General features: G+C 40.5%; 1 protein-coding gene and 1 non-coding gene across 4 annotated transcripts in view; both read left to right on the top strand.

Annotated features, from left to right (window-relative positions):
* The window catches only part of LOC105921394 (N-chimaerin), a 33,957-nt gene extending 11,175 nt beyond the window's left edge, over positions 1 to 22,782 (top strand). For all 3 annotated transcript variants that reach the window (XM_036129496.1, XM_036129497.1, XM_036129495.1), the window contains 11 exons: positions 983 to 1,014; positions 1,105 to 1,218; positions 3,346 to 3,472; positions 5,383 to 5,544; positions 12,392 to 12,469; positions 14,074 to 14,158; positions 16,097 to 16,270; positions 18,432 to 18,509; positions 18,591 to 18,728; positions 18,810 to 18,915; positions 20,076 to 22,782. In XM_036129496.1, the coding sequence (XP_035985389.1) occupies positions 983 to 1,014; positions 1,105 to 1,218; positions 3,346 to 3,472; positions 5,383 to 5,544; positions 12,392 to 12,469; positions 14,074 to 14,158; positions 16,097 to 16,270; positions 18,432 to 18,509; positions 18,591 to 18,728; positions 18,810 to 18,915; positions 20,076 to 20,247 (1,266 nt within the window). In that variant the 3' untranslated portion in view covers positions 20,248 to 22,782. The remainder of the gene's footprint in view (positions 1 to 982; positions 1,015 to 1,104; positions 1,219 to 3,345; positions 3,473 to 5,382; positions 5,545 to 12,391; positions 12,470 to 14,073; positions 14,159 to 16,096; positions 16,271 to 18,431; positions 18,510 to 18,590; positions 18,729 to 18,809; positions 18,916 to 20,075) is intronic.
* Positions 22,783 to 25,897: 3,115 nt separating this feature from the next.
* trnam-cau lies at positions 25,898 to 25,970 on the top strand. Its single transcript has one exon. It is a non-coding gene; the product is annotated as a tRNA-Met (tRNA).
* The last annotated feature ends 1,779 nt before the right edge of the window (positions 25,971 to 27,749 follow it).

Genomic DNA, 27,749 nt, shown 5'->3' with positions numbered 1-27,749 from the left:
GGGGTCTGGTCGGTCGGCCCTGAAGCCGCCGACGTTTCACGCTTTATGTTGCTTCTGTCGTTTTAATCCTGGTCGAGTTCAGCGACGCGTTCAGGTTGAGTCTCAAGTCTGGAAATGTGGAAGTTATTACTGTTCTGCTTTCTGTCTCCACACATCCATCCATACATCAATCTGCCCTTCTGTTCATCCATCCATCCTTCTGTTCATCCATCCATCCTTCTGTTCTTGCATCCATCCATCCATCCATCCATCCTTCTGTTCTTCCATCCATCCATCCATCCGTCCAACCAGCCATCCTTCTGTTCTTGCATCCATCCATCCATCCATCCATCCATCCATCCTTCTGTTCTTGCATCCATCCATCCATCTGTCCATCCTTCTGTTCATCCATCCATCAATCTGTCCTTCTGTTCATCCATCCATCCTTCTGTTCATCCATCCATCCTTCTGTTCTTCCATCCATCCATCTGTCCATCCATCCATCCAGCCATCCTTCTGTTCTTGCATCCATCCATCCGTCCGTCCAACCAGCCATCCTTCTGTTCTTGCATCCATCCATCCATCCATCTATCCATCCTTCTGTTCTTGCATCCATCCATCCATCCATCCATCCATCCATCCATCCATCCATCCATCCATCCTTCTGTTCTTCCATTCATCCATCCGTCCATCCATCCAGCCATCCTTCTGTTCTTGCATCCATCTGTCCATCCTTCTGTTCATTCATCCATCCGTCTGTCCTTCTGTTCATCCATCCATCTGTCCTTCCATCCGTCCTTCTGTTCATCCATGTAGCCATCCATCTATGCATCTGTTGCTCCTTCCTTCCTTCCTTCCTTCCTTCTTTCCTTCCTTCCTTCCTTCCTTCCTTCCTTCCAACTCATGGCAGAATGCTCTGATATCTGTGAACTGTGAGCCCTCTGAAGTAAACACTACAAAGTCGCTTGTAAGTCTACATTTAAGCTCCTTCCTCTCCTTGCAGGTGGACAACCGGCCGAAGTACTACGGGAGAGAGTGAGTCGCTGCTTTGTTATTAAAACCGATGATGTGCATCTGAAACAGGCTGCTGGGTGTTTAGTGGCTAAATCTGTGTTGGTGGTGCAGGTTCCACGGGATGATCTCCAGAGAGGAGGCCGATCAGCTGCTGAGTCAGGCTGAAGGAAGCTACCTGATCAGGGAGAGCCAGAGGCAGCCGGGGACATTCACTCTGGCTTTAAGGTACCTGGATGAAACCTCTCCTGCCTGCAGCTGAAACTGGACCACAATGGATGCTTTAGATCAGGGGTGTCAAACATACGGCCCGCGGGCCGGATCCGGCCCGCCGAACAATTTAGTCCGGCCCTGTGGCTAAATGCATTATCATTATTAAAAAAAAAAAAAAAAAAATTCCAGTGTCCTGTCTGGCAATGTGGCAATAAGATGCCACAAAGAGCTCATCCGATTTGACTTTCACAAGTGGACAAGATAAAAGGAAGAGAATGATAAAACAATTATTGAAAAAAACATGTACTTCGTTTAATTGAAAATATGCAGTTCCTATATTGTCCACGAGGGGCGCTGTGTTTTAATTAGCAGATTAAGCTTCAGGTGTGGAAAAATTCAAATCATTTCTTAATTTTTATCTGTTTGATGTATTTTGTCATGCAGGACAGTGTTTTTAAGTTCCAAAAAAGGTGAATAAATGTTTTTCAACATTGTATAATCACTGTGATCAGTTCTTATGCATAATGCACGAGTAAATGTTTAACTGAGTAAAAGTATTGTTGAAATTGCACATACTTTTCTTAAAAACGCTGAGGTTATTGATAATATATTGTGTAAAAGTAAAATTAACTTAATATAAAAATCAACAAGTCCACATTTATTAGTTCTATTTAATCTTGCAATGAGTTTACTCGTGTGGCCCTCTTGAGATCAGATTAAGCTGAATGCTGCCCCTAAACCAGAATGAGTTTGACACCCCTGCTTTAGATACTCACCTGACAAGTGTGGAGCCTCACCTTGTTGGTTTTTGTCCATTTTCCTGGCCACCGTTTCATCTCTGAGGCTTTAGCAACATGTGTTCACTGAGTAGGTGTCACACTTTTAAAATGGGCTCACGGCTCGGTTCAGATTCCCTTTTTGGGTCAGTTGCTCTATTCATAGACGCGTCGTCCTTCCACCTGCGCAGCCTTCGCTCGCCGCCGTTCTAATTATCTTCCAGAAATACTCCCCTCATAAGCCAGAGTCCCAGTCTGGGTGGCACAAAATAAAAAAGGTTGGGTTTTGGGTTAATGATTCGTGCCGGTGCCGTTTTATCTCGCAGCGGTTTTCACTGAGATCCACAGAGGAGGCGGGCAAACGCTGACCCACTTCAGTTCGCCCAGCCAGAAAAGTACAATTATTGGCTGTATTTACGCAATCGCACAACTCGGGCATCGGTATTTGAGCTGAAAGAGGAAAGTTAGAATCTGAAAATCCTGTAACATAAGATGGCAGCTTTATCTCTGAAGATCAATAAAAATCAAAAGTGTCATCATTGTCATGGGCGTGAAAGCCTCTGTTGCTCTTTTCAGAATCAAAATGACTAAATGTCACAAGATTGGGGCTCCATATTGATAAAATATAAATCATAAGATAAGATAAGCTTTATTGATCTCACAGTGGAGAAATTCACTTGTCACACATCGGCTCAATAATCAAAAGAAGGTGCCAAAAAGTGCATAATGTATATACAGTGAGTCCACATATATACAGTGGATCAAAAAATTAATTAATTAAATAAATAAAAATACAAAGGAATAAAGCAGAGTTTTAGGATGACTTATGTACATTCCATATTACATTCATTATTGATCGATATCGATAATTATCAACAAATTCAAAACACATATTTTAAGTGGGGCCCTGACTATTTTATACTCTTGCCAAGTGACCTATTTGTAAATAAAGAACCATTTATTCAACCAACTTTTACCAAAACTACAAGTAAAAAAAAAAAGAAAAAAAAGAATATGCTCTCTGAACTCTTTGAAGGGGGCGGAGCTTGGGGCGGAGCTTGGTTCCTGGGTCTGCGTTTTGATTGGTTGGGAGGATGTAACGGATGTAGTATTAAACCTACATGGCTAGAATGCAAAATGAAGGGAAACTGTTGTTCTATTTAATCTTTTTATTGACCCTTTTTGTCTATCGATCGATAAATATCGTTATTGATTTTTGTCCAGTCCTATTAGTCCTACTGTGTTTGATAATTCATGCTTGGCTTTGCCAGAACATCCTAACGCCACGTCCAGCTTTCTTCCACTTAGACGTAAAATCTCGGTTCTGCAAATATTTCGGGACAAAAGCGGTTTCTCTTTTTTCCAGGTTTGGCAACCAGACGAGGAACTTCCGTCTCTACCATGACGGGAAACACTTTGTGGGAGAGAAGCGGTTCGAGTCCATCCATGACCTGGTGACTGACGGCCTCATCACGCTCTACATCGAGACCAAGGTGCGTCTGGGTTTTACAGGTTTCCTGAGCGGCCTGGAGACAAAGAAGAGTGTGAAAAACAGGTTTTCCAGACTTGTTTTACTTCTTTGTCCTTTTTATCCTTCCTGTGTCCTTTGTGTCCTTAGTTCTTCCTTTCCTTGTGACCTTCCTACTCCATGTCCTTCCCTTTTTCCTTCAAGTTGCTCTCCTTTCCTTCATTTGTCCTTGTCTGGGGATCTATGTGGTCATCCTTTTGTTTGTTCCCTCCTTCCTTGCTTCCTTCCTTCCATCCTTCCTTCCTCCTTCCCTTCCTTCCTCCCTCCCTTCCTTCATAGTGTCCCTCCCTTCCTTACTTCCTTCCTTCATAGCGTCCTTCCTTACTTCCTTCCTTCATATTGTCCTTCCTTTCTTACTTCCTTCATAGTGTCCTTCCTTCCTTCCTTCATAGTGTCCTTCCTTCCTCCCTTCCTTCCTTCCTTCATAGTGTCCCTCCCTTCCTTACTTCCTTCCTTCCTTCATAGTGTCCCTCCCTTCCTTCCTTCCTTCCTTCATAGCGTCCTTCCTTCCTTCCTTCATAGCGTCCTTCCTTCCTTCCTTCATTGTGTCCCTCCCTTCCTTACTTCCTTCCTTCTAGCGTCCTTCCTTCCTTCCTTCCTTCCTTCCTTCCTTCTTCATAGTGGCCTCATTTCCTTCCCTGCCAGCCTTTCTTCCTTCCTTCCTTCATAGTGTCATTCCTTCCTTCCTTCATAGCGTCCTTCCTTCCTTCCTTCATTGTGTCCCTCCCTTCCTTACTTCCTTCCTTCGTAGCGTCCTTCCTTCCTTCCTTCCTTCCTTCATAGTGTCCTTCATTCCTTCCCTCCCAGCCTTTCTTCCTTCCTCCTTCATAGTGTCATTCCTCCTTCCTTCATAGTGGTCCTTCCTTCCTTCCTTCCTTCCTTCCTTCATTCCATTCCTTCCTTCCTTCCTTCCTTCCTTCCTTCATAGTGTCCCTCCCTTCCTTACTTCCTTCCTTCCTTCATAGTGTCCCTCCCTTCCTTACTTCCTTCCTTCATAGCGTCATCCTTCCTTCCTCCTTCCTTCATAGCGTCCTTCCTTCCTTCCTTCATTGTGTCCCTCCCTTCCTTCCTTCCTTCCTTCGTAGCGTCCTTCCTTCCTTCCTTCCTTCATAGTGTCCTTCATTCCTTCCCTCCAGCCTTTCTTCCTTTCTTCCTTCATAGTGTCATTCCTTCCTTCCTTCATAGTGTCCTTCCTTCCTTCCTTCCTTCCTTCCTTCCTTCCTTCCTTCCTTCCTTCCTTCATAGTGTCCTTCATTCCTTCCTTCTTTCCTTCATAGTGTCCTTCCTTCCTTCCTTCCTTCCTTCCTTCCTTCCTTCCTTCCTAGTGTCCTTCATTCCTTCCCTCCAGCCTTTCTTCCTTCCTTCCTTCATATTGTCCTTCCTTTCTTCCTTCCTTCATAGTGTCCTTCCTTCCTTCCTTCCTTCCTTCATAGTGTCCTTCCTTTCTTCCTTCCTTCATAGTGTCATTCCTTCCTTCCTTCATAGTGTCATTCCTTTCTTTCCTCCAGCCTCCCTTCCTTTCTTCCTTCATAGTGTCCTTCCTTCCTTCCTTCCTTCCTAGTGTCTTCCTTCCTAGTTTCCTTCTTTCCTTCATAGTGTCCTTCCTTCCTTCCTTCCTTCCTTCCTTCCTTCTGTCATTCATAGTGTCCCTCCTTCCTTTCTTTTCTTTTCTTCCTTCCTTCCTAGTGTCCCTCCTTCCCTCCCTCCCTCCTTCCTTCCTTCCTTCCTTCCTCCCATCCTCCCTCCTGGGTGAGCACTGGGCACTGAGGAAACTTTATTTCAGAATCTGGGTTTTTAACATAAAGCTGATCAGGATTCCTAAATTCCTCTGTGTGACATGACGGACATTAATGCCATGCCTCTGTTTCCTCTCAGGCAGCGGAGTACATCGCCAAGATGACCATAAACCCGATCTACGAACGTGTCGGCTACACCACGCTGAACCAGGAGCCCGCTCTGAGGAAACTGCTGCCGCTCAGCCCGGAGACGTCCGACGGACCCGTCCCCGTCAGGGACGGCCGAGACAGAGAGGAGAGGGTGAGCTGCTGTCCTGCCTGTGCTGCTTCCTGCTGGAGGACAGCGAGAAAGGTCAAAGGTTGACCCCTTCTTCACATAGATAATAATATTAAATCACACTCAGGTTCATATCCTGGTCCTTTCATTCGCTAAACGGATATAAAACAAACAAACAAAGGCTAGCGCTGATTCTATGCTACTGCTGTTTACAGTAAGTCACGCCGCATTCACACTGAACACGGTGCAGATATGGTGCAGTTTAAAGAAAAAGCCTCGCTGACAATTTTAGGGTGTAATAACTAATGATATGAGGGTATAAGGGTGGAAAAGTGTCATTCACAGGATCTAGTCTTGGTCTGATTGGGTTTCCCGTTTGCTGGTTCTGCGTCTTGCTTGGATTCTTGGTTTCTCTGAGTCAGTGAAAGCAGCTCAGCAGGAGCAGATCGACCAGGACTGGGGTTTGGTTAAGAGCGTGGCCATGTAGCAGCAGATGGCCAATAAGAACACCAGGATCACAGCCACGAGGAGAAACACACTAAATATTTAATTTTTTAAGAAAAGGTCTCCATCTTGATGGGAGTTTATAAATATATGTGTTTATTAGTTGAGGATAAAGTCAGCACTGTAATTTTCGGACCGTAAGATGCACTAAATAAGTTTGTAATATCACTCCTTCACGTCCACAGCTTTATATCCGTCTCTTTAAGGAGGACAGAGTAGCTGGACTACACTGCCCTGTTTCTAACATAAGACCAAAATAAACATAACTTTTATATTTATTCAACTTACTAGGTTTATTGTTGCTAGCGCATACTCTGGGCTGCCTTACATGAATGCACTTCTAGTTTAGACATTATAGTCAGGGAGTCTTGTAGACAGCTCAGGGGTCCTATCAGGTAGTGACACATGCTCCTAATATCCATTGAGCGAAACGGCTTTATTGCTAACTTATTTACACTATTTAACAGATTTTTGAGCGCATTGTACCACATAAAATCAGCACAACTTTAATCACATTTAAGACGCGGCATCAATTTATGAGAAAATGTAAGGATTTTGAGTGCGCCTTATAGTCAGAAAAAGTCAGTACTCCCTTCCTCCTGTTATTCCCTTTAGCTGAACTAACCTGAATGAGATGCGTCGTGTAGCACCAGCCTCTGAAATCTGAGTCTGAGGAAAGTTTGGCCCACTTCTCACCATCAACTCTATCGGGATGACATGAAGTCCTCACATGTAACTCTGGACTTTCCCCTGCTTAATGTTCGACCTGTTCTTGTTGGATTTAGGTTGCAAGGTCCAGTTATGCTTCAGCTTCTATTTATTTAACAGATGGTCTCACATTTTCCCCTGAGAGTCCTGTGATGGACAGATCATCCATTGAGCATCCACAAACCATGACACCTCCACCTCCGTGCTTTACAGCATGTATGGGGTTCTTTTTATCCTGGAATATTGTGTTGATAATGTCAAACGTGACTAATATGTCCAAAGTAGATCATTCCAGAAGGCTGCACTGCAAAAAGGGAACTAAAAGTAAGTAAAATATTCTTAAAATATGTATATTTTTTCCTTAATTTGAGCAGCTAATTAAGACTATTTGCCAATGGAATAAGAATTTCTACCCCTAAAATAAGATAATTAGACATCCTGCACTTAAAATGAGAACAATTCATCTCCATCATCTGATTTCAAGTGCAAAAATCTTATTCCATTGGCAAATAGTTTGATTTACCAGCTCAAATCAATGAAAAATACATGGATTTTACCTACTTTTAGTTCCCTTTTTGCAGTGTGTGTGTGAGTTTAGTTGTTTTAACGTCCTTTCAGAAGTTTTTATCGTATTTTTATTACCTGAGTCTCTTGGTGTCGTGGACAGAACTTTAAGACGCCATAAAAGTAGGTTTATTTTTTATTTTTTTGGCTAATTTAAAAAGTATCTCAAGGTTTTTGTTTTTCAAATTAGTTAAAGTAGGCACTTAAAATGTAAGAAATGTCAGATACACGGTCCTGGTGCTCACAACAGCACTTCCTGATCTAGACAAATCCCTTATTGGGTGTCTTTGGACACTTTTCAGAGAGTGTCTCCTCAATCAGAAGCCTGCTTTACGGCGTGATCCTGAGGATTCAGATGTGGCAGCTCTAAACGTGCGCTTATGTAAGAAATCATCAGGACTTCTCTTTCACTGAAGCACACAAAAGGGATGAATAATTGATTGCTGGGAGCTGGAAGAGTTTGTTCTGCAGCAATCTTGTTTCTTAGAACCTGGGCTGGACCTGCCTAAGCCACCATTATGTAATAATAATAATAATAATAATGTTTATGGAGCGAGCGAGAAATTATAAACCCCAGATCTAGAGCTGGTCAAGCTGCAGTAATTAAAAGCGAAAAGTGAAACAAGAGCAAAGGTGAAGACAGTTGGTGCGAATGCAGCAGCAGGACGGAGGTGGAGGAGGACGGATGCAGAGGAGGGATGGCCTCCAGCCAAGGGCTCTGCAGTAAAATTACATAACAGCAGCCCGATGCGGAAGCTTGCCGTCTCCAAAAAAACGACGCCTGCTGAAGGTTCGAGAGCCGAGCTGCTGGCTCGTTAGCTTTCATTCAGCTGTGAAGCGATTAGTTTTGTTCCTAAGGAGCTTCTCTATGAGGGCAGATTTGGTTTAGATGTGCGAGGGCGGAGGTGATGGGGTAACTTCAGCTCTGCTGGTGCTTGTTTGAACATTAGAGCTCCCAGAATCATCATCATAATAATCTGCTGATTTCTGTGGCTATATCCATGAAACGTGGGACAAAATGCTAGAACTCAGGGTTCCTGCGGATCCTTAAAAAGTCTTAAAAGGCATTGAATTCTGTAACATAAAACTAAGGCCTTAATTGGCATTAAAATGTCTTAAATCAGTCTTTCTTAGGTCTTAAAATTGTTACCAGGTCATAAATAGGATTTTATTTTTGTAATCCTTACCAAACAGTCAAATAATTGATACAATTATATTTTTTTTAAATTTACCGAACGGCTCAATGTAACCATTATTGGTTCCGTCCCGATAGCGGAACCAATAAAAACTGTTGCGGCCGGACCATAGCTATAAAAAAGAGTTGGCATTGATTTATAGTTTATTTCAGTAGGGAACAAAACAAAGTTTGTGAATTCAGTTCAGTAGTTGTTAAAAATATATCTGTAATTTGTGTGTTTTTTTTTTAGCTTTCTTCCTATATGGAATGTTTTTCAAAATCTTTAACATGTCTACTGAGCCAGAAAGTAATGGTTTATGTTAAAATAAACATTTGGGTAAAGTTGTCGCATCCAGGTTTATCTTGTTCATCGTTAAGTTGGTCTTAACTTTTTATTTCAAGTGGCATTAAAAAGTTTTAAAAAGTTTTCAATTTAACTTGCCTTGTGCTGTAGGAACCCTGGAACTCCAGGGGTGTGAATACGGTGTAGAAGCGGTGAGTTTGTGGAAGCGTTGCAGGGATGCTGAGGCCCTGTGTGACCTGCAGTACATGGCCACCTTCCACTGCACCTCATACATCACTGTCTGTGCATGTGTGTGTGTGGGGGGTGGGGTGGGGTGGGGTGGGGTCCTGTGTACGTGTCTGCTTTTGTAATTGGGTGGAATTGCAGACGAAGCAGCACAGCTGTGACATTGAGAGCAGAGGCGGCTCCCATCATCGCTGTTATTACCCCTTCTGATGTGTTTGGGGATGTTTTAGAGTGCAGAGATGAGCCGACTGGCCTGTTTCAGCCCTTTAACACCTCCTCAGACGTATCAGTGGCTGCTTGTTTTGTCCGTTTAGGGCAGCGGCGTCCAAACTTTTTGGTTATTGGGCCAAATTTGTTAAAATATAAAGGGCTTGAGGGCCAAAAAAATTGATAAAAATAAATAACATTACCAAAAAGTATTGGTAATATTTCTTTTAAACTACCCAACAAAATATAATTTTAAGAAAAGATATCAAACTGAATTCCAATCAGATTTGAATGCAGTGGAGTAAAAGTTGCCGTCTTTAGTATTAAATTAAAGCAAATGTAAAACGCGTGCTTTTTAAAAAAAGACAAATGCACTGCAAAAATGAAACTAAAAATAAGTCAAATTTTCTTGAAATGAGTGTATTTGTCCTTGATTTGAGCAGGTAAATAAGATGATTTGCCACTGGAATGAGATTTTTGTACTTAAAATAGGAATAACTCATCTCCGTCATCTTATTTAGAGGGAAGAATAACTAATTATCTTATTTTAGGGGTCAAAATACTCATTCCATTGGCAGATCATCTTATTTACCTGCTCAAATCAAGGACAAATACACTAATTTCAAGAAAATTTGACTTATTTTTAGTTCTGTTTTTGCAGTGTGCTTTGTATTGTGCCGATCATTCAATTAAATTGTAAGAATTTAACTTGTCTATACTAAATGTACAGTAATTAAAAATAAAAAAAAGTCAATCTGCAAAAAGCCACCAGTGCTAATCGGCCAAATCTTTCTTAAAATGCAGTTGGAGGGCCGCACAAAATCAGCACAAGGGCCACACTTTGAACACCCCTGGTTTAGGGGTATAAACCCCTAACAACAACCTCTTAGACTATATTTTACGCCGAAAATCTTTTTAAATGAGCAAAATATACAATTTCAAGCTTATTATTTTCCCCTAGAGTGAAATAATTGAAGGCTCCTGTTTTTTTCCTGCTCAAAGTTGGTCAGAAACCCAGTATTTGTTCATCTAAAGCCGCATTCTTCAGGAGGAACTGTGATGAACTTGGTAGCTTTTAATAGCCTCATTTTTTTACTCACTTTTTATTGAGTGCATTTCGAATTTTTTATGCATCCATCAAAACCATTTCTTAAGTAGTCTTAACACAGTTAGCCAAATTAAGTTCACTACAGTCAATACACACTGCAAAGAAAGGGAACTCAAAGTAAGTAAAATGTTCTTGAAATGTTTGTATTTTTCCTTGATTTGAGCAGGTAAATAAGATTTTTTTCACTTAAAATAAGAACAATTCATCTCCATCCTCTTATTTGAAGTGCCGGATGTGAAATTATCTTATTTTAAGGGTAAAAATACTCATCACATTGGCAAATAGTCTTATTTAGCTGTTCAAATCAAGGAAAAATACACTAATTTTAAGAAAATTACGTACTTTGAGTTTCCTTTTTCCAGTTCATGAGCTAGATGACAACTATACTCTTGGTAATCTTAACATTTTATCCTAACTCGCAATAACCTCATGGGAAAAAAAGAAATCTCAATCAATTCTTTTCCTCACGTCTTCCTTATTCATAGATATATCTACATATGTCATACAAACACACTCATATATTGTTTTCTTTTAACAAAAGTTAAAAAAAAAACACACAAAGAAAAAAAACTCAATAAAGATAAAAGAACGCTTTAAATATGTGTCACCAAGAGGTTCTCGATTCTTATTTTGTCACATGACGAAATCGGATCTCACTGTTGATATAAATTGCACCCAGTTTTTCCAATATTCCTTAAACTTGCCTGATACTAATCTAAAGGAAGAGGTTAGCCTTAATATAAATATTATGCATTACTTCAACCCAATCTTCCATTGTTGGGGCCAATTCCTACTTATAGCTTTATTACCAACCACCAACATGATCCTGAAAATATATTTATCCTCTGAGGTTGCCAGCCTTTCAATCCCTCTTCCCGTGTATAAAGTGTCAAATGTTAGAGGAAGTTTCACTTTCAGGATTTTTTCCATACAGTCCTTAAAGTCCTGCCCATATGTATCAATATGAATGCAACCCCAAAATATATGAGAGTTTAATACCTTCATTTGCCCCTCTGTTTTCCAGATATGAATACAATATAATATATAAAATATTAGATACTGATTTGTGGACATTAATTAAAAAAAACAACTGAATATTCATATTTATGAACTGTGAAATCAGAGTTCAGCTTCTTTTGTTTGCTTTGCATGATGGAAACAGACAGAAAGTTGACGCTAAACATTCTGCCGGTAAAAAAAAAAGACAAAAGGATGGAGAAAGAGTGAAGGAATGAATAAAACAACAGCTTGTTCCTCGGCTCATTCCTCCTCCTCCTCCTCCCCTCTGGGAGTGGGGGAATGAGGCGAGGTGGCAGAACCGGTGGCGAAACAACAGGAACCGCTGGAGCGTGATTGGCCGGCTCCTCTCTCGCTGCGACCTGTTAAATCCGTGCGCTGCTGCAGCCTCCTCCCCCTCCCTCCCCCCCCGCCTCCGTCCCTGCCTCCGCTGGCAGAGAGGACGGGGAAGCGGATCAACACAGCCAGAGCCATGTGGGCAGACGCGCTCCTCCACGGCAGACACGGGGATCCTGACGCCTCGATCCGACCCGGGAAGCCGCGCTCCACGAGAGGAGGAGTTTTTGTGTCTTTGGTTTTTACAGCAGGGACTGAAACGAGCTTTTGTTGTGAAGTGGAGCTCCATCGTTAAGACGCTCTGATCTGATTGGCCGATCTTTGTTGTGGAGAAAACAGGCGTGCTGGACTTCTTTTGGGACGCTGTCAGTCGGGCACTCGGCGGGTGTAATTCTTCCAGAACTCTTTGTTTTGAAAGACAAACTCTTTTATTTTGTTTTGTTGCTTAATTTTCTTAAGATCTGCCACGATGCCGAGCCGCGAGTCGTACACTATTAAAAGAGGGAAAAAGCAGCAGCACAGGCGAAAAGAGAAGAAGAAGAGTCAGAAAGGTTCTTTGTTCACGGCTGCTCTCGGCCTTAATGCGGGCGTCGGTTCGGTTCCCTCGCTGACCCCCTCCAGGAGCGGTCCGGACCGCGTCCCACAGACGCCGGGCCTCTCCAAACCCACCTCCCCTGCTTCCACCTTCTGGCAACCAATCAGGTCTTTTGCCCTTTCACAGCTGACGTCTCTGGTGCGGCGGGCCACGCTGAGGGAGAGCGACATGGTGCCCAAGTACGAGAAGGTCCACAACTTCAAGGTGAGGTTCTCCTCGGCTGCGTGCGCTGCCAGAACCCTGGTTCTGCTCCTGTCCACTGTGGCAGCAGCTGGTGAGGAGACCAGGACTCCTCCGAAGCCCGGAGGAGTCAGCAGGGACGGTTTACAGCGTCTCCATGAGTTAGAGAGGAGAGACACTTTCACATTGGATAAATGTCACCCATACATTCATCTATTTATACATCCATTCATCCGTTTCTTCATTTATACATTCATCTATTTATACATCCATCCATCCATTTATACATTCATCCATTTATACATTCATCTGTTTATACATTCATCCGTTCATTTATACATCCCTTCATCCATTTATCCATCCATCCATTTATGCATCCATCCATCCATCCGTTCATCCTTCCATCCATCCATCTGTTCGTCCATCCATTCCTTTCTTCCTTCCTTCCTTCCTTTCATCCATCCATCCATCCGTTCATCCATTCATTTATACATCCATACATCCATCCGTTTGTTAATCCATCCATTCATCCATTTATCCGTCCATATATTTATCCATCCATTCATCCATCCCTCCATCCGTTTGTTCATCCATCCATCTATCTGTATATTCATCCATCCATTCATTCATCCATCCATTCCTTCATCCATCCATCCATCTGTTCATGCATCCGTCCATCCATCCGTTTGTTCATCCATCCATCTATCTGTATATTCATCCATCCATTCATCCATCCATTCCTTCATCCATCCATCCGTTCATCCATTCATTTATACATCCATCCATTCATCCATCCATCTGTTTGTTAATCCATCCATCCATTTATATATTTATCCATCCATTCATCCATCCCTCCATCCGTTTGTTCATCCATCCATCTATCTGTATATTCATCCATCCATCCATCCATTCCTTCATCCGTCCATCCATCTGTTCATGCATCCGTCCATCCATCCGTTTGTTCATGCATACATCCATCCATCCATCTATATATTCATCCATCTATTCATTCATCCATCCATCTGTTCGTCCATCCATCCATTTATCTATCCATCCAACCAACCATCCATCCGTTTGTTCATGCATCCATCCATCCATTCATCAGTCTATCCATCCATCCGTTTGTTCATGCATCCATCCATCCATCAATTTGTTCATGCATACATCCATCCATCCATCTATATATTCATCCACTCATCCATCCATCCATCCATCCATCCATCCATCCATGGGTCTGGATGCTTTATGTCTGACATTCTGACATAACCTGCAGACTAGTAAAGGTCAGATGTGACCTCAGCCCTGTAAGGCTATTAGCATCTCATTATAGAGCCGCTCTGTGCAGTAACTGAGCGATTTAAAGCCGTCCTCCCTCACCGGCCCTTTTCCAGCTCTCCCTTTATGTCTTTATCAGGCTTTTGTCTGTTCCTGACTGCCTGTCTTAAGATTACAGCTGCTACTCAGCTCTAACTTGACCCCCTCTGAGGGATTTTCTCACCTTTTCTTATCAGCACAGAACGGCTCAAACAAAAATCTTTTGTCGCGTCAGTCCTTACGTTCTCCTTTTTTAATTATTAACTTCAACTTAAATATTCAAAAACAGCCGTTTGTGTTTTTCCTTCCTGCAGGTTCACACATTCAGAGGACCCCACTGGTGTGAATATTGTGCCAACTTCATGTGGGGTCTGATCGCTCAGGGGGTGAAATGTGCAGGTAATTATATCTACATCGGTATATCTGTGATTATCAGTGCTGTAGTGATGCTTTCTGTGTTGCACCCCCCTCTCTCTGACCCAGAGAGGAGGCAGAAGTTGGTTTGTTTGAGTCATTTGCTGTGAAATGTGAAGCCTGTCCGGTTTTAAAGAACAAGCTGTCTCTGTGTGGGTGCCTCTGCTGCTCCCACGCCTCAGTGCAGCGCTACTTTTATGAGACGTCAGAAACGGACCGAGTCGTGTTACAGTGCCGCTGCCAGAGTTCCTCCATGTTTAGTTTGAAGGAAGAACAGAAAGAGAGAGAGAGAGAGAGACAGACAGACAGACAGACAGAGAGAGGATGTTGTCTCTCCGTCTATAGGCTGTTTATCCTTCAGCAGTCAGCCTGAACTTCCATCTATCTGTCCTTCCATCCATCCATTCACCCAAGAATCCATCTGCCCAACCATCCGTCCATTCATCCATCCATCCACACATCTGCTCATCCATCCATCAATCTATCCATCCTTCTGTCCATACGTCCATCTATTCAACCATCTATCCATCTATCCAGTTATCCACACATCTGCTCATCCATCCATACATCTATCCATCCTTCCATCCATCCATACCCCCAATCATCCATCCATCCATCCATCCATCTTTCTTTCCATCCATCTGTCCCTCTATCCATCCAGTTATCCACACATCTGCTCATCCATCCATCCATACATTCATCCATCCATCTGTCCCTCTATCCATCCAGTTATCCACACATCTGCTCATCCATCCATCCATCCATCCATCCATCTATTCAACCATCTTTCCAGTTATCCACACATCTGTTTATCCATCCATCCTCTATCCATACATTCACTTACCCACACATCTGCCCAACCATCAATCCATCCATACATCTATCTGTCCTTCCATCCATCCATTCACCCAAGAATCCATCTGCCTGCCCAACCATCCATCCATCCATCCTTCCACACATCTGTTCATCCATCCATCCTCTATCCATCCATCTATCCTTCCATCCATCCATCCATCCTCCCAACAATCCATCTGCCCAACCATCCAACTATCCATCCATCCATCCGTCCTTCCAGCCATCCATCCCCCAATCATCCATCTATCCATCCATCTTTCCTTCCATCCATCCAGTTATCCACACATCTGCTCATCCATCCTTCCATCCATCCATCCAATCATCCATCTATCCATCCATCTTTCCTTCCTTCCAACCATCCATCTGCCTAACCATCCATCCATCTCTCCTTCCAGCCATCCATCCCCCAATCATCCATTTATCATCCATCTTTCCTTCCATCCATCCATCCTCCCAACAATCCATCTGCCCAACCATCCATCCATCCATCTTTCCATCCATCCTCCTAACAATCTGCCCAACCATCCATCTTTCATTCCATCCATCTGCCCAACCATCTCTCCATCCATCCCTCTACCCAAACATCTGTCTATCCATCCATCCATCCATCCATCCATCCATCTTTCCTTCCAGCCAACCAACTATTTATCCATCCATCCATCTTTCCTTCCAGCCAACCAACTATTTATCCATCCATCCATCCATCTTTCCTTCCAGCCTACCAGCTATTCGTCCATCCATCTCTCTACTCGCCCCTTCATTCCTCCAGTTGTCTGTCCATCCCTCTCTTCATTTATGGGTGATTGACCCATCTATACGGTCCCTGTGATTGTCCTCTCATTGTCTTCCTTCAGTGTCTTTTTGTTTAAAGCTGTAGAAACGTTTAATAGTCACATGTTTATTCTTACTTTGAAATCTGGCTTAAAAAGGAAGGTAGAGAGTTCTGGAAACTGGGGCTGGACAGTTCAGACTGACGTGAAAAGGCCAAACTTATACGACAAAGACTCTGTTTTATGGTCCAAACTGACCCAGATGGATAAAAGACGACCTGTGTGTCTCTTCTGTCAGACTGTGGGCTGAACGTCCACAAGCAGTGCTCCAAAGTGGTTCCCAACGACTGCCAGCCGGACCTTCGGCACGTCAAGAAGGTCTACAGCTGCGACCTGACCACGCTGGTCAAAGCCCACAACACCAAGAGGCCCATGGTGGTCGACATGTGCATACAGGAAATCGAAGCAAGAGGTGAGACGAATAAAGCACCAGTGAGTCAGAGATTATGTAACGTACAGAGAAGAAGTGGGAAGAGAGAACACCCACAGGGCAGCTGCGTGCGTCAGCCTCTCATTGATTATAATAAAAGCTGAAAATGAGTTTTTCTGCTCTCGCAGGAGAGCTACCAGTGATAGAAATGCGTTGGTTTGGATTAAAGGTCTGACTGATGCTTTAGGATCAACTCTAAGGCAAGCTTTATGTAATAAGTCGATCGCTCTTTAGGTTTTCCCTTGTGATTTATAATGATTAGTGCTGTCAAACGATTAAAAAGTTTAAACGCTATTAATTGCATAATTTCAATAGCTAACCCAAGATTAATCGGATATTTCATCTTTTTATGTCTAAAAGTGTAAAAGCCTATTTGGGCATTTTGATATGCAATTTTGCAATAAATGACACTAGTAAAAAAACATGCTTGTACAAAAAATATTTTATTTTTATTTTCAAGCACTTTTCAGAATTGGAGTGAAAGCATCCTGGTGCCATAAAATGTTAAACTCTGGCCTATAATGGCTACATTACTAATCATAAGGCCCTGATGTTTACACAATGTGTAAACAAATGTGTAAATAAATAAATAAATATTTCGTGACAAAACATTTTTTTTGCCTCTTAAACAAATTTAGACATGGTATTAAGCATTTACATATAAAGTAATACTAATTTTACACTTTACAGACATAAAAAGACAAATTAATTAGCATTAAAGTACGGTTTATGGGTTGGGTTACTGCAATGTTATCAGCGTGTAAAAACTCACCTTTAGAACCAATCTCTGCTCAAAATGGTGATCTGCACCAAGTAATCTACTTTCAGCAGTTATCAAAGGTTATTGCAACAGTAACCTGCAGAAAATACAGACAGAGTTGCTCTTTGTGCCTTTATTCCCTCGGCTCCTATGTCAGTCTAGACGAGGATGCGCTGCAGCCCGTTATGAGGAGGAGGGATATTTACTCACTGTGTCTGTAGTGCGGCAGCGTTACTTACCTTAAAGCCCAAATAAGCAACTTCACTTTCAGAAACAAGCCCAAAAAAAAAACTGCAACTCGTGAAATTTACAAGCGACTTTAGAAAAAAGAAGCTCAAAGTCGCGTAAAATAACCGGGCTTAGCAACAGTGAGAGCATGTCTGTTTTGCTACATTCTCTAGCTTTCCTGAAACTACGGAAAGCGGCAAGGGCAAAAAAAAAAAAAGTCTGGAGAACACTGCGAGAAAAACAGCATTAACACGATTAACGCACGTTAAAACAAATGTGACCGTAATGGTCTAACAAAGTTAACGCATTAATAACGCATTAAAACTTACAGCCCTAATAATGATACATCCTCTATAAATGTATCTAAATTTTAGGATAACTATCGCTTTTAAATTAGTTATTGCTGAATTAAAAGTGGGTAGAGTAGCCAAACATTGTTCTAAAGTAAGAGCAGCACTACTTCAACATATTTTTACTCAAGTAAAAAGTTGCCAGCCAAGTAATTACTCCAGTTATTGTAGAAAATTATTCAGTAAGAAGGCTACTCAAGTACTGAGTGACTAATCATAACAGCTGATGATTTAATGTTTAAAGATTATGTAATCAGACACACAAAAATATAAGTGTGCAAATTAAAGACAAAATATATATATACAAAGAACAACAATTATAAAACAACAAATTCAGGCCGAAGAAACTTTTCTAAATAATTTTTTCAACATTAAACTTGAAAGCGATACTTACAGCAGTAAATATATAAAGTATGTTATAACAGTACTACCAATGATAATATCTACTGTTTGCTGTACGTACATTTAACCTCAATGAGCTCAGCAGATAGAAAATAACATTAAAATAACAAAGCTTGTCTACAAATAAGAAGTCTTACTTTAACATAAATCTGATGTATTTTTGGTTAAAATTAATTTTTGTTCTTTATTCGTGAAGTTATCACAGTGGATAGAGAAGCCAGACATTTTACTCAAGAGTAGCGATACGTAATAATATGACTCAAGTAAAGGTAAAAGTACATTTTGTTCCAAAAGTTACATTTTGTTCAAAAAGTTACTTGAGTAAATGTAACTAAATGTAACTGAGTAAATGTAACTAGTTACTACACCTCTGACTGTAAGCGTAAACTGTCTAATTGTCCAGGTCTTCAGTCTGAGGGTCTGTACAGAATATCAGGCTTCAGTGAGCTGATCGAGGACGTCAAGTTAGCCTTCGACAGAGGTGAGTGGCGCCCCCTGTTGACCACATTGTGTGTTTGCGTCTCTTGTTGGCGTAATATCACTGACCGGTTTTCCTCCGCAGACGGAGAAAAGGCAGACATTTCCTCAAACGCTTACGAGGACATCAACATCATCACCGGCGCCCTCAAGCTGTACTTCAGAGAGCTGCCCATTCCCCTCATCACATATGATGCCTACCCACGGTTCATAGAGACTGCAAGTGGGTCCCTCCTCTTTAAGTTGCGGCTCACGGGTTAAAAGGTGCTTTGTTTAACGTTTTTTTTCACGTGTGTGCGTTTAGAAATCGCCGACGCAGAAAAACGACTGGAATCTCTCCATGAGGCCTTGAAGCTGCTGCCGCCAGCCCACATCGAGACCCTGAGATACCTCATGGCTCACCTCAAGAGGTCTGAACTGTAGCTGTGAATTGTAATGAGGATAAGAAAACATTAGGGGAGTTGTTACAATTATTTAGTTTGGAGGAAACAATACTTTGCTTAAGATCACTCCTTGTTTGGCTCTGGGTCCAAACATGTTTGTACGTCCTGCCGTAAATGATGTAACCACAAATTTTGCTATTTTCCAGAAAACCCAGCCATCATTTACCCGCCTTGACGGGGACAGTGATCCAAAATAAAAGTATTTTTGGCCAGAAAAAGAAATGTAAAATTAAGGTTTAGGAGTGGCCTAGTCAAAGTCTGGGCTGAGGTTTCTTTGAGATGCTGTGGCGTGACTTCAAACAGGGCACAGCATCTAAAAAAAGGCCTAGAAATCCTCCTCAGCTACCTTTGCCAGTTGTCCAACGCTTGCAGTTGTTGTTGCTGAGGGAGACACAACCACTTATGAGATTTATTACTTCTTTACAGGTGGATTTGATACCTTTTTTTCCTTTAGTAAATCAAATCAAACTGCTTTTCGTATTCACTCCGGTTACATTTGTGATAATTAAAGTGTAAAAGGAGGAAATACACCGTAACGTAAGCGGCACAGCTTACAGCCGTGTTATTAAAAGCGTAGCGTTTACACCAGATGCTGTAAAGTACGCTCCACAGCTGCATGTTTACTCTCTGAAAAGATCTACCATCACATGGAAAGAGCAGCAAGTAGTTGACCAAGTGTTGTCAGAGGAAAGGCAGAGAGCTCAGCAAAATTTAGTGGATTCAGCACAACAACAAAGTGACTTCTGCCACCTTGTGGCCGAACTGAGACTCGACTTTTGGGAAACTTTCAGAAGTGAACTTTTGACTCAACATGTTGTTTTCCTGTTTATTCCTTTCCAAACAGGAGCATATACGTGTCTGAAATAAGAAATTCAATCTAATTTAAGCGCTGTGTAGCGTAAATATACGCGTATTATACTTCTAGTGTACATTTATTGACGGATTAAAATGAAAAGCTAACCTCAGCGTAAGACGCGCCGCAACTCTTCTGGTGTATTTCCTCAAGTGTGACAAAAACAGAATAAATCAGTAAAGGGTGGGTTATAATTACTTTTTCACGGCATTGTACGCCATAGCTGTTAAATGTTAGCTGCTGTTTCATATATCGCCCCCTACTGTTCATCCAGGGTCACCGACTACGAGAAGGACAACCTCATGTCCAGCGAGAACCTGGGTATCGTCTTCGGCCCCACGCTGATGAGGGCCCCAGAACTGGACGCCATGACGGCGCTCAACGACATCCGATACCAGAGACTGGTTGTGGAGACGCTCATTACCAATGAAGATGTGCTGTTCTGAGAGCAGGAAGGAGGCTCTGGAACAATGAACAAGACCAAGGAGGAATATATGTCTTGAAGGACGTTTGTTTTATGAAGGAAGGGCCCGTTTACTTTTAAAAGAATCAGGTGTTGCCCCATTTTTTTTTTTGTTGTTTTTTTTTATGTGATGTTTTGCAATCAGCAAACTTGAAGATGGTTAAGTTTTCGACAGGTATTGAAAGCTGAAACTCTGAGCCTCGTCAGGTGAGAATGAAGAACCGTAGCAAGTGCCCGTGTAGGGGAAACACTGGGATTTGTCTTTATTTCGTTTGGTTTTTAAATCGGATGCCTTGAAAGTTTTATCTTAAGTTCCTTTTTCTGTTTATCTTAAAAAACATCTTAATTGCGCAGCAAAGCCCATAAAAAAAGGTTACATTTCTATATTATTTGGACATTAAACGTTAGCAAAAAGGAAGGGGAGTTTGTGTTTGGTTGATTTAGATTTTTGTCTCTTAGTTGTAACAGTGCTTTACAAGTTTAAATAACTGCACATTTGTGAGGAAGTACATTAGCGGGATGAGCAGCAGAAATGAGAACGAGGGTCTCACCCATGAGAAACTATCAACATCTTCTCTCCCAAACAAATTGTTCTGCTACTGACTCTTCTTTTTAGCTTCTGGTTCTCCAGATGCTGATAATCCTCAAGCACCGGTGTCGGCAACATCTGCACCACTATTGAGGGTCCAAGTTAAACACATTAATTAATGTCACATTGTTTTTTTGTAATCTCAATCCAATAAACAGCACCAAGCTCGGATCAATGGGAGGGTTAGCTACGCGTTTCACTCTCTGCTGCTCATTTCCTAGCAAGTAAGGCACCATTTAAAGGGAAATAAGCAGAAAGCATTTTTACAACAAAGTCACAATCAACCAAACCGGACTTTTCTTTATTTTGAGATGATTTTCAATAATTTAAAGATAAACAAATCTGCAATGTAATTTTTTTTAATATCCTTACCATTGCCTTGGAGAGGAGATCACTTTCCTGTCCTCATTATGAAGTCCTCTAGGAAAGAAGCAGTAGCGGCTTCCTGAAAGTCGACAGCAGGATGAATGAGCAACTCAATTTGGACCTTTTCTGGTTTAATCCCCCACAAGCTGGACTGTGACTACACAACAGCCTTTAAAACAAACCTTTTCTTCTCATTGCAGTGCTTTGTTTTTAGTTTTTTTGTTGTTGCCGAGTAATTACGCCACCATCCCTGAGCCACATCACCTGCCTTGTTTTAGGGCACTAGAAGGCCCAGGCGAGGGTAAAAGTGGCTTCGAGCAACGCATATGTTCTTCTAATTGTTCAGTATTTTTAGAGGAAAGCCAACAGAGCTTACCTGACTGAAATTTATTCCTGTAAAACCGTTATTTTGGCTGATCCATAGCTAAATTATTAGCAACGTTAAACCTGAAGGGTTAAACACACACAGCTGTGAAGAAGGTTTGATGTAAAGTTTCAACCAGGAAGTTGTACATTACTGGTCCAACGCTGTTGATAATTGTTTGTAATTTGAAGGAGTTTTCTTTTTAAAACAAGGTTGTGCCATTTGAAGGGATAAAAATGGAGGCTTTTTGCTTGTTTCCCCCTCTTCAGCTGAGACTCCCGTTTACTTATTTTTAACCCCCATTTTTGTCGGGGGGGACGCTGTTCAAACTGAAGTGATATTGAGCCGCAGAAATAAAGAAGCAAACAAGCCTGGTTGGATGTATATGGTGGGGAACGTCATTATGTTTCTAACAACTTTTAGTTTTTTTTTTTTTTCATTGACTAACCAAGTACTAACATCAGATAATTGCTCTGAGCCTTCCGCAATCTGTGAAACCTGCTTTTTTTTATTTTATTTTTTTAGCGTCATGAAATGTCAATTTTCATTGTCACTGCTGTAAATCACAGCATCTCAGAAAAGTGAGAAATTAAAACTATTGTCTCTTTTCATGGGATACCAGTGAAGTTAGGACACCCAATGCAATCGGTGTATAGCTTGTATAACAGTGTGGATTTGCTTATCAGATTCTTATGGTCTAGCTAAAGATGTCTGTTTACAAAGGACAACCTCTGAATATGGCACGGAGTACGTCCACTCACCTAGTTTGGTCAACCATGGCGGATTCTGTCCAGCTAAGCTGCTGCTGCCGCTCCGTTTCAGAGTCTTAGCAATCTTCTTACACCATCGGCCATCTTTGTTTACAGCAACAGGTTTTTGTTTTAGATCCTCAAGATCCATGAGGTGCCATGTTGAGACCAATTTGGAGAAGACTGCAAATTCACTCTGTCATACAAGCTGTACATTGGCCACATTGCGTCAAAGTGTCATGTGTTCAGCGTTGTCCCATGAAAAGATGTGATAAAATATTTGCAAATAAACGTGAGGGGTGCACTCGCTTTTGTGAGATGCTGTATCTTCTATGGTTTATGCATGTTGTAATTAAATTATGGCTTTCGACTCATGATCTGAATGTGATGTATTTATAATAAAAGAAGCTGGCTGTTCAAAGTGCTTTATTCAAGCATATTAATTAAAAATTGAGATGGAAGAAACAAATGTGGAAAAACAGCACTTTTTGAGTAAAGTGTACATGTAATAAAGTTTTATTGTCTAGACGTTTAATTACTCAAATGCAGACTTTGGTACATTAAAATCTGTTTTGATCCAAATACTGTTCTTATATTGCTATACCAAAAAGACTTTATTATTGTTAAAGGGTCGAATTATTTAAAATAATTAGCAAAATGGATGACCTTTTAATACAACTAATGAGTGAAACCCCATTTTTTGTTTTATTTTGAATCTACAATGCTTTACACATTCATTTCCTACAACAAATCTGACTAATTTATTTAAAATTATGTTTTGTAGAGCAGGTAAAAAGTTTACATGTTTTTTTTTTGGTTTAAAATATTTTAATTTTTTGCACAAGTTTTAGCTTCTCTGGCGTCTTTTTACAATCATGCATATTGTAGTTTTTCTCACAGCGATTTGTAAAACAGTTGCTGCCTTTCCTCTATTTAACAAGAATATTACACTTTTTTTAGCTGAATATGTCGTATTATCAATTAGTAATTGCTCAATAATTTTTTCCCCCTTTCTGATAAGTTTGTTCCCTTCAGCTTTACAGATTAACTTTAAATTGATATTAATTAATCTAGTATGTAACTCTGGTGTATTGTGTCTATGTGTTTTTTGCCACCGTCATGCCTGAATTTCCCCACTGTGAGACAATAAAGGTATTTCTATTCTATCTATTAAAATCCATTGGGGAAAAAAGGCAGTTTTATAATCTGAATTGTTCCTAAATATATAAAAATCCACACCACCTTTAATGTGAGAAATTACTTAGGAGAACCTCATGTTTATTCCCCTGTAAAATAGCAAAAATCACACAGGTTTATAACAGTAGGTGTTCATGATAATGTCATTACACAGCCTGTTAAAGGAAGTTTGTGCTGTTTAAACCTCCCATATATAGTTGGATGAGGGTAAAGGGTTCAAATATGTCTTAGGAGGATTTGAAATCAGCCAATCCACTTGTATGGAAACAAAAAAGTCTACAAGTGGAGGACTTTTCAAAATAAAAATAAAACCAGATTAAGCATTGCACAATTACTGATAATTTCCATTAGCATGTCGTAAACACTTATTGAGTTTGCTGTGAACAGTAGAGATTATAAAATTTAACAGTGTCCCTAAGAGCATCTGGGATGCAGCAGTTTGTTGCTAAAATAGCTCTCCAGGTCTGGAACAGCGACATGCATAGAGGTGGAGACATTGTCCATCAGACATGGTATTTTTCTAAAGTCCCTTTGTCTCCCTCCACCACCTGCACTGGTTCCAGGGAACATCCCAGGACAAGCTGGCCCTTCTAATGACTTTAATTCCTCATAAAGCAGGTATATAGTATTTTCACATACCTCTGATGCTCTGGTCTTATCCACTGGTCTGATTTGTGTGTGTGAATGTGTCAACTCTCTTTTATGAATTATCTTTTATCGAGCAATATCTTGTTTATTTTATTCAGATGATTTTTTTTATTGTTTTTAGTGTATTTAATTGTTGAAGCAGTTTTATCTATCTATCTATCTATCTATCTATCTATCTATCTATCTATCTATCTATCTATCTATCTATCGATAATATCAAACCACACAGGTGTTTATCTGTTTGTTTGATTATATTAATATCTATTAGAAATGTTTAATCTTTTTTTTTTTTTTTTTTTTTTGCTTAACGTAGCACAATAAAATGGTTTATCTTTATTAAAATCTAAACATAATTAATTAATCTAAAAATCTAAAACCCACAAGACATTGGTTTCCTGGTGTCACGAAGCCGCACGTTGACGTCACGTGAGCAGGTTCCAGGTTGTTCTTCGTTAATTGAACGCACCTTATTGTCGCGGTAGTCAGACATGTTCTTTTGCGCTTTGTGCGGCCGCTGTGGATGCTTAATTTGCCAAAGTTAAGTCAGTTTATGTTTTTAACTTATTTGAACATTAAAATGGATGGACTTTTCCCAAAGTCGCCGTCGAAAAGCAGCTCCAGATATAGTTTTACAGCTGCTGTCGCTGGAACTTGGTGCTTAGCTTCCTTAAGCACGTTTTTTTTTTTTTTTTTTTTTGGCTAAAAGTGCCGCCAGAGAGGAGGTTTGCCTAACGCATTGGAGGGGATATACAAATTATAATTACTACTGCCAGTTCGACACGTCGTTGAGTTTTTAATGACTTTTTAACCTGAAAGGATGCTGAAAAGTTTGCCTTCGTTGACTGGACGGAAGGCTTGGGGCCCGACTCCCGAGGGTTGAAGTAAGCGTTTTGGAGAATGTGTTCACGTTCAAAGGTAAGATATGTTTACTTAATTGTTCCTGGTGTAGGTGATTTACACGTGGAACGGCTGTTTTTAAAATGCAATTTATGTCCCATTTGAGGGTTTTACGGTTGGTGGAGGAAAAAAACGAGGCGGCTTTGATTTTATTGCAAATAGCGCCTCCTGGTGGACTACGAACACTTTATTTGCACTTTTCTACTTACGGGCGCGTTCTTTGACGGTTGTGAGATTTTCCACAACCGTATCTACAATGCTGTAGATATTAGGGCTGGAGTTTATAGAAAAAAAAAACTATCAACAACAACATCAAAAAAACTATAAAACTTTTATTTTAAGTGCAGCCCTGACCATTTTATGCTGTTGGCTTAGCGACCTAATTTTTAGATACAGAACACACAAACACTACATTAAAACTCAAACCTTTATTCAACAAACCTTTTTTTTTTCTTTTTTTTTCTTTTTTCTTTTTTTTGTACCGAAACTGCAAGTTTTAAAAAATAAAGAAATAAATCACACGCGCTGTCTGAACTCTTTGAAAGGGCGGAGCTTGGTGACGGAGCGTTCTCGGGTCTGCGTTTGTGATTGGTTGGGAGGATGTAACGGCCGTAATATTAACCTGCATGATAGGCTAGAATGAAAAAGGAAGGAAACCCGTTATTCTATTGAACTTTTTATTGACCCTGTTTCTTTCTATAATCGATATGTCTATCGTTCTATATATATATATATAATTGAATTCCAGCCTTAGTAGATATATTCGTCGATCAGATACGCAGTGTAGTCGCTTATAAACCGAAGTAGTTGGGGTTTCTTCCAGGCCTCGTTGGCGCAGTAGGCAGCGCGTCAGTCTCATAATCTGAAGGTCGTGAGTTCGAGCCTCACACGGGGCATACATTTAACATTTTGGTATTACATTTTCTGCATTTCCTGCCTTTTGGTAATCGGTTTTCAACATTTGAATTTCCCGCGCGCGCCAGCCTAAATCTAAATGGGGGGGATCAAAGGAGCTCTCTGACAAGAGTTTCAAGCAGCATGATTTTTGTTAAATGTTATGTTGTTACTGTTTTATTCTGTGACTGAAGGGGAAATCAAAGCAGCTCTCTGACAAGAGTTTCAAGCGGCATGATTTTGTCAAATGTTATGTTATTACTGTTTTATTCTGTGACTGAAAACAGCATACACAAGATACTGACATGTTCAGAAATTATCAAACACAACAGAGGGATTTAAGAAAAAAACTAACAATAAAATAATCGGTTAAATGTTTTAGCCAAAAAAATATATATATTTTGTCCAAATTTGTTTATTTGGTTTTTCTTCAAGTTACAATAACCACAATACAAATATGTAAAGTACACAGAACACTCACACTAACGCACACACACACCCACACACACACACACACACACACACACATACACACAGAGAAAATGGATGAACAAGAAGTAAATAAATGAAAGGTACAAACAATGGTACAGGTAGGAGGAAGTGTTTTTTTTTTTTGTCAGGGACAATGCAGCGCACATTATTACATTCATAATTGTAATAGGCAGAGCCATAACAAAATGTGTAGATGTGTTGCATGAAAGGTTTCTAGCCTATAGGCTAATTTGCAACCACAGTCCCCAGTCAGGACTTTATAAAATACATTTTCCTAAAACGTAGCTCACATTGCACAATCATATATAAAATACATTATAAAAGACAACCATTAACATTTTACACAATGCTAACAACATTACACAAAACAACACCTCACATCCAACATAATCATAATGACTCAATGTTCACATATTTGATTTTCTTTCAGCCAATGTTTCACCTTTCTATTAAATGTTTTCAGGTCAGTTTCTATTTTTATTTTCGTTGGTAAATCCTTCTAGATTACCCTTAGATTAGCGTTTTTCTTCTTGTGTTTACATTTTGTCCTTCAATTTTATTCTTGTATTACAAACCCTATCTGGACAGGTTCTTAAAATCAGCTTTGCCAGATCTGGTGACAAAAACAAGCACCCAGCTTTATAAAAACAACTCCAAAAGAAGCCCCACAGGAAACCCATCAACAATCATATAAAAAATACATTATAAAAGACAACCATTAACATTTTACACAATGCTAACAACATTACACAAAACACCTCACATCAATGTTCACATATTTGATTTTCTTTCAGCCAATGTTTCACCTTTCTATTAAATGTTTTCAGGTCAGTTTCTATTTTTATTTTCGTTGGTAAATCATTCCAAAGACGGATCCCTATCACTAAGAAACTTGACTGTCCAAAGGTGGTTTTGCGCCCCTCTGCTATACAGTTGCCACCCGCTGCTCTCCTAGTGTTAACTCTCTGTGTATTTATTTTTGTCACAAAAGGACAGAGTACGGCTGGAGCTATATTGTTTGTGCATTTAAAAATCATCTTAAGAAAAGAAAACTTAATAAAACTATCAAAATCTAAAAGCTTATATTTCTGTACAATCAAACAGTAATGCCACCTAGTATTCCTACATATATACAGAGGAGTAAACAATCAAAACCTTCGTCATGTATTGTTCAGTGCTGGACGAAGCAGAGTGAATTGAAACTACAAGGATGCTTTGATGCTACTGATTGGTCTGTGTTCCGCTCAGAAAACTTGGATGAGTATTGTGATGCAGTGACTGGGTACATT

Source organism: Fundulus heteroclitus, unplaced genomic scaffold (assembly GCF_011125445.2).
Source record: "Fundulus heteroclitus isolate FHET01 unplaced genomic scaffold, MU-UCD_Fhet_4.1 scaffold_178, whole genome shotgun sequence".
NCBI lineage: Eukaryota > Metazoa > Chordata > Actinopteri > Cyprinodontiformes > Fundulidae > Fundulus > Fundulus heteroclitus.
This window is presented reverse-complemented; position numbering and strand designations above follow the sequence as displayed.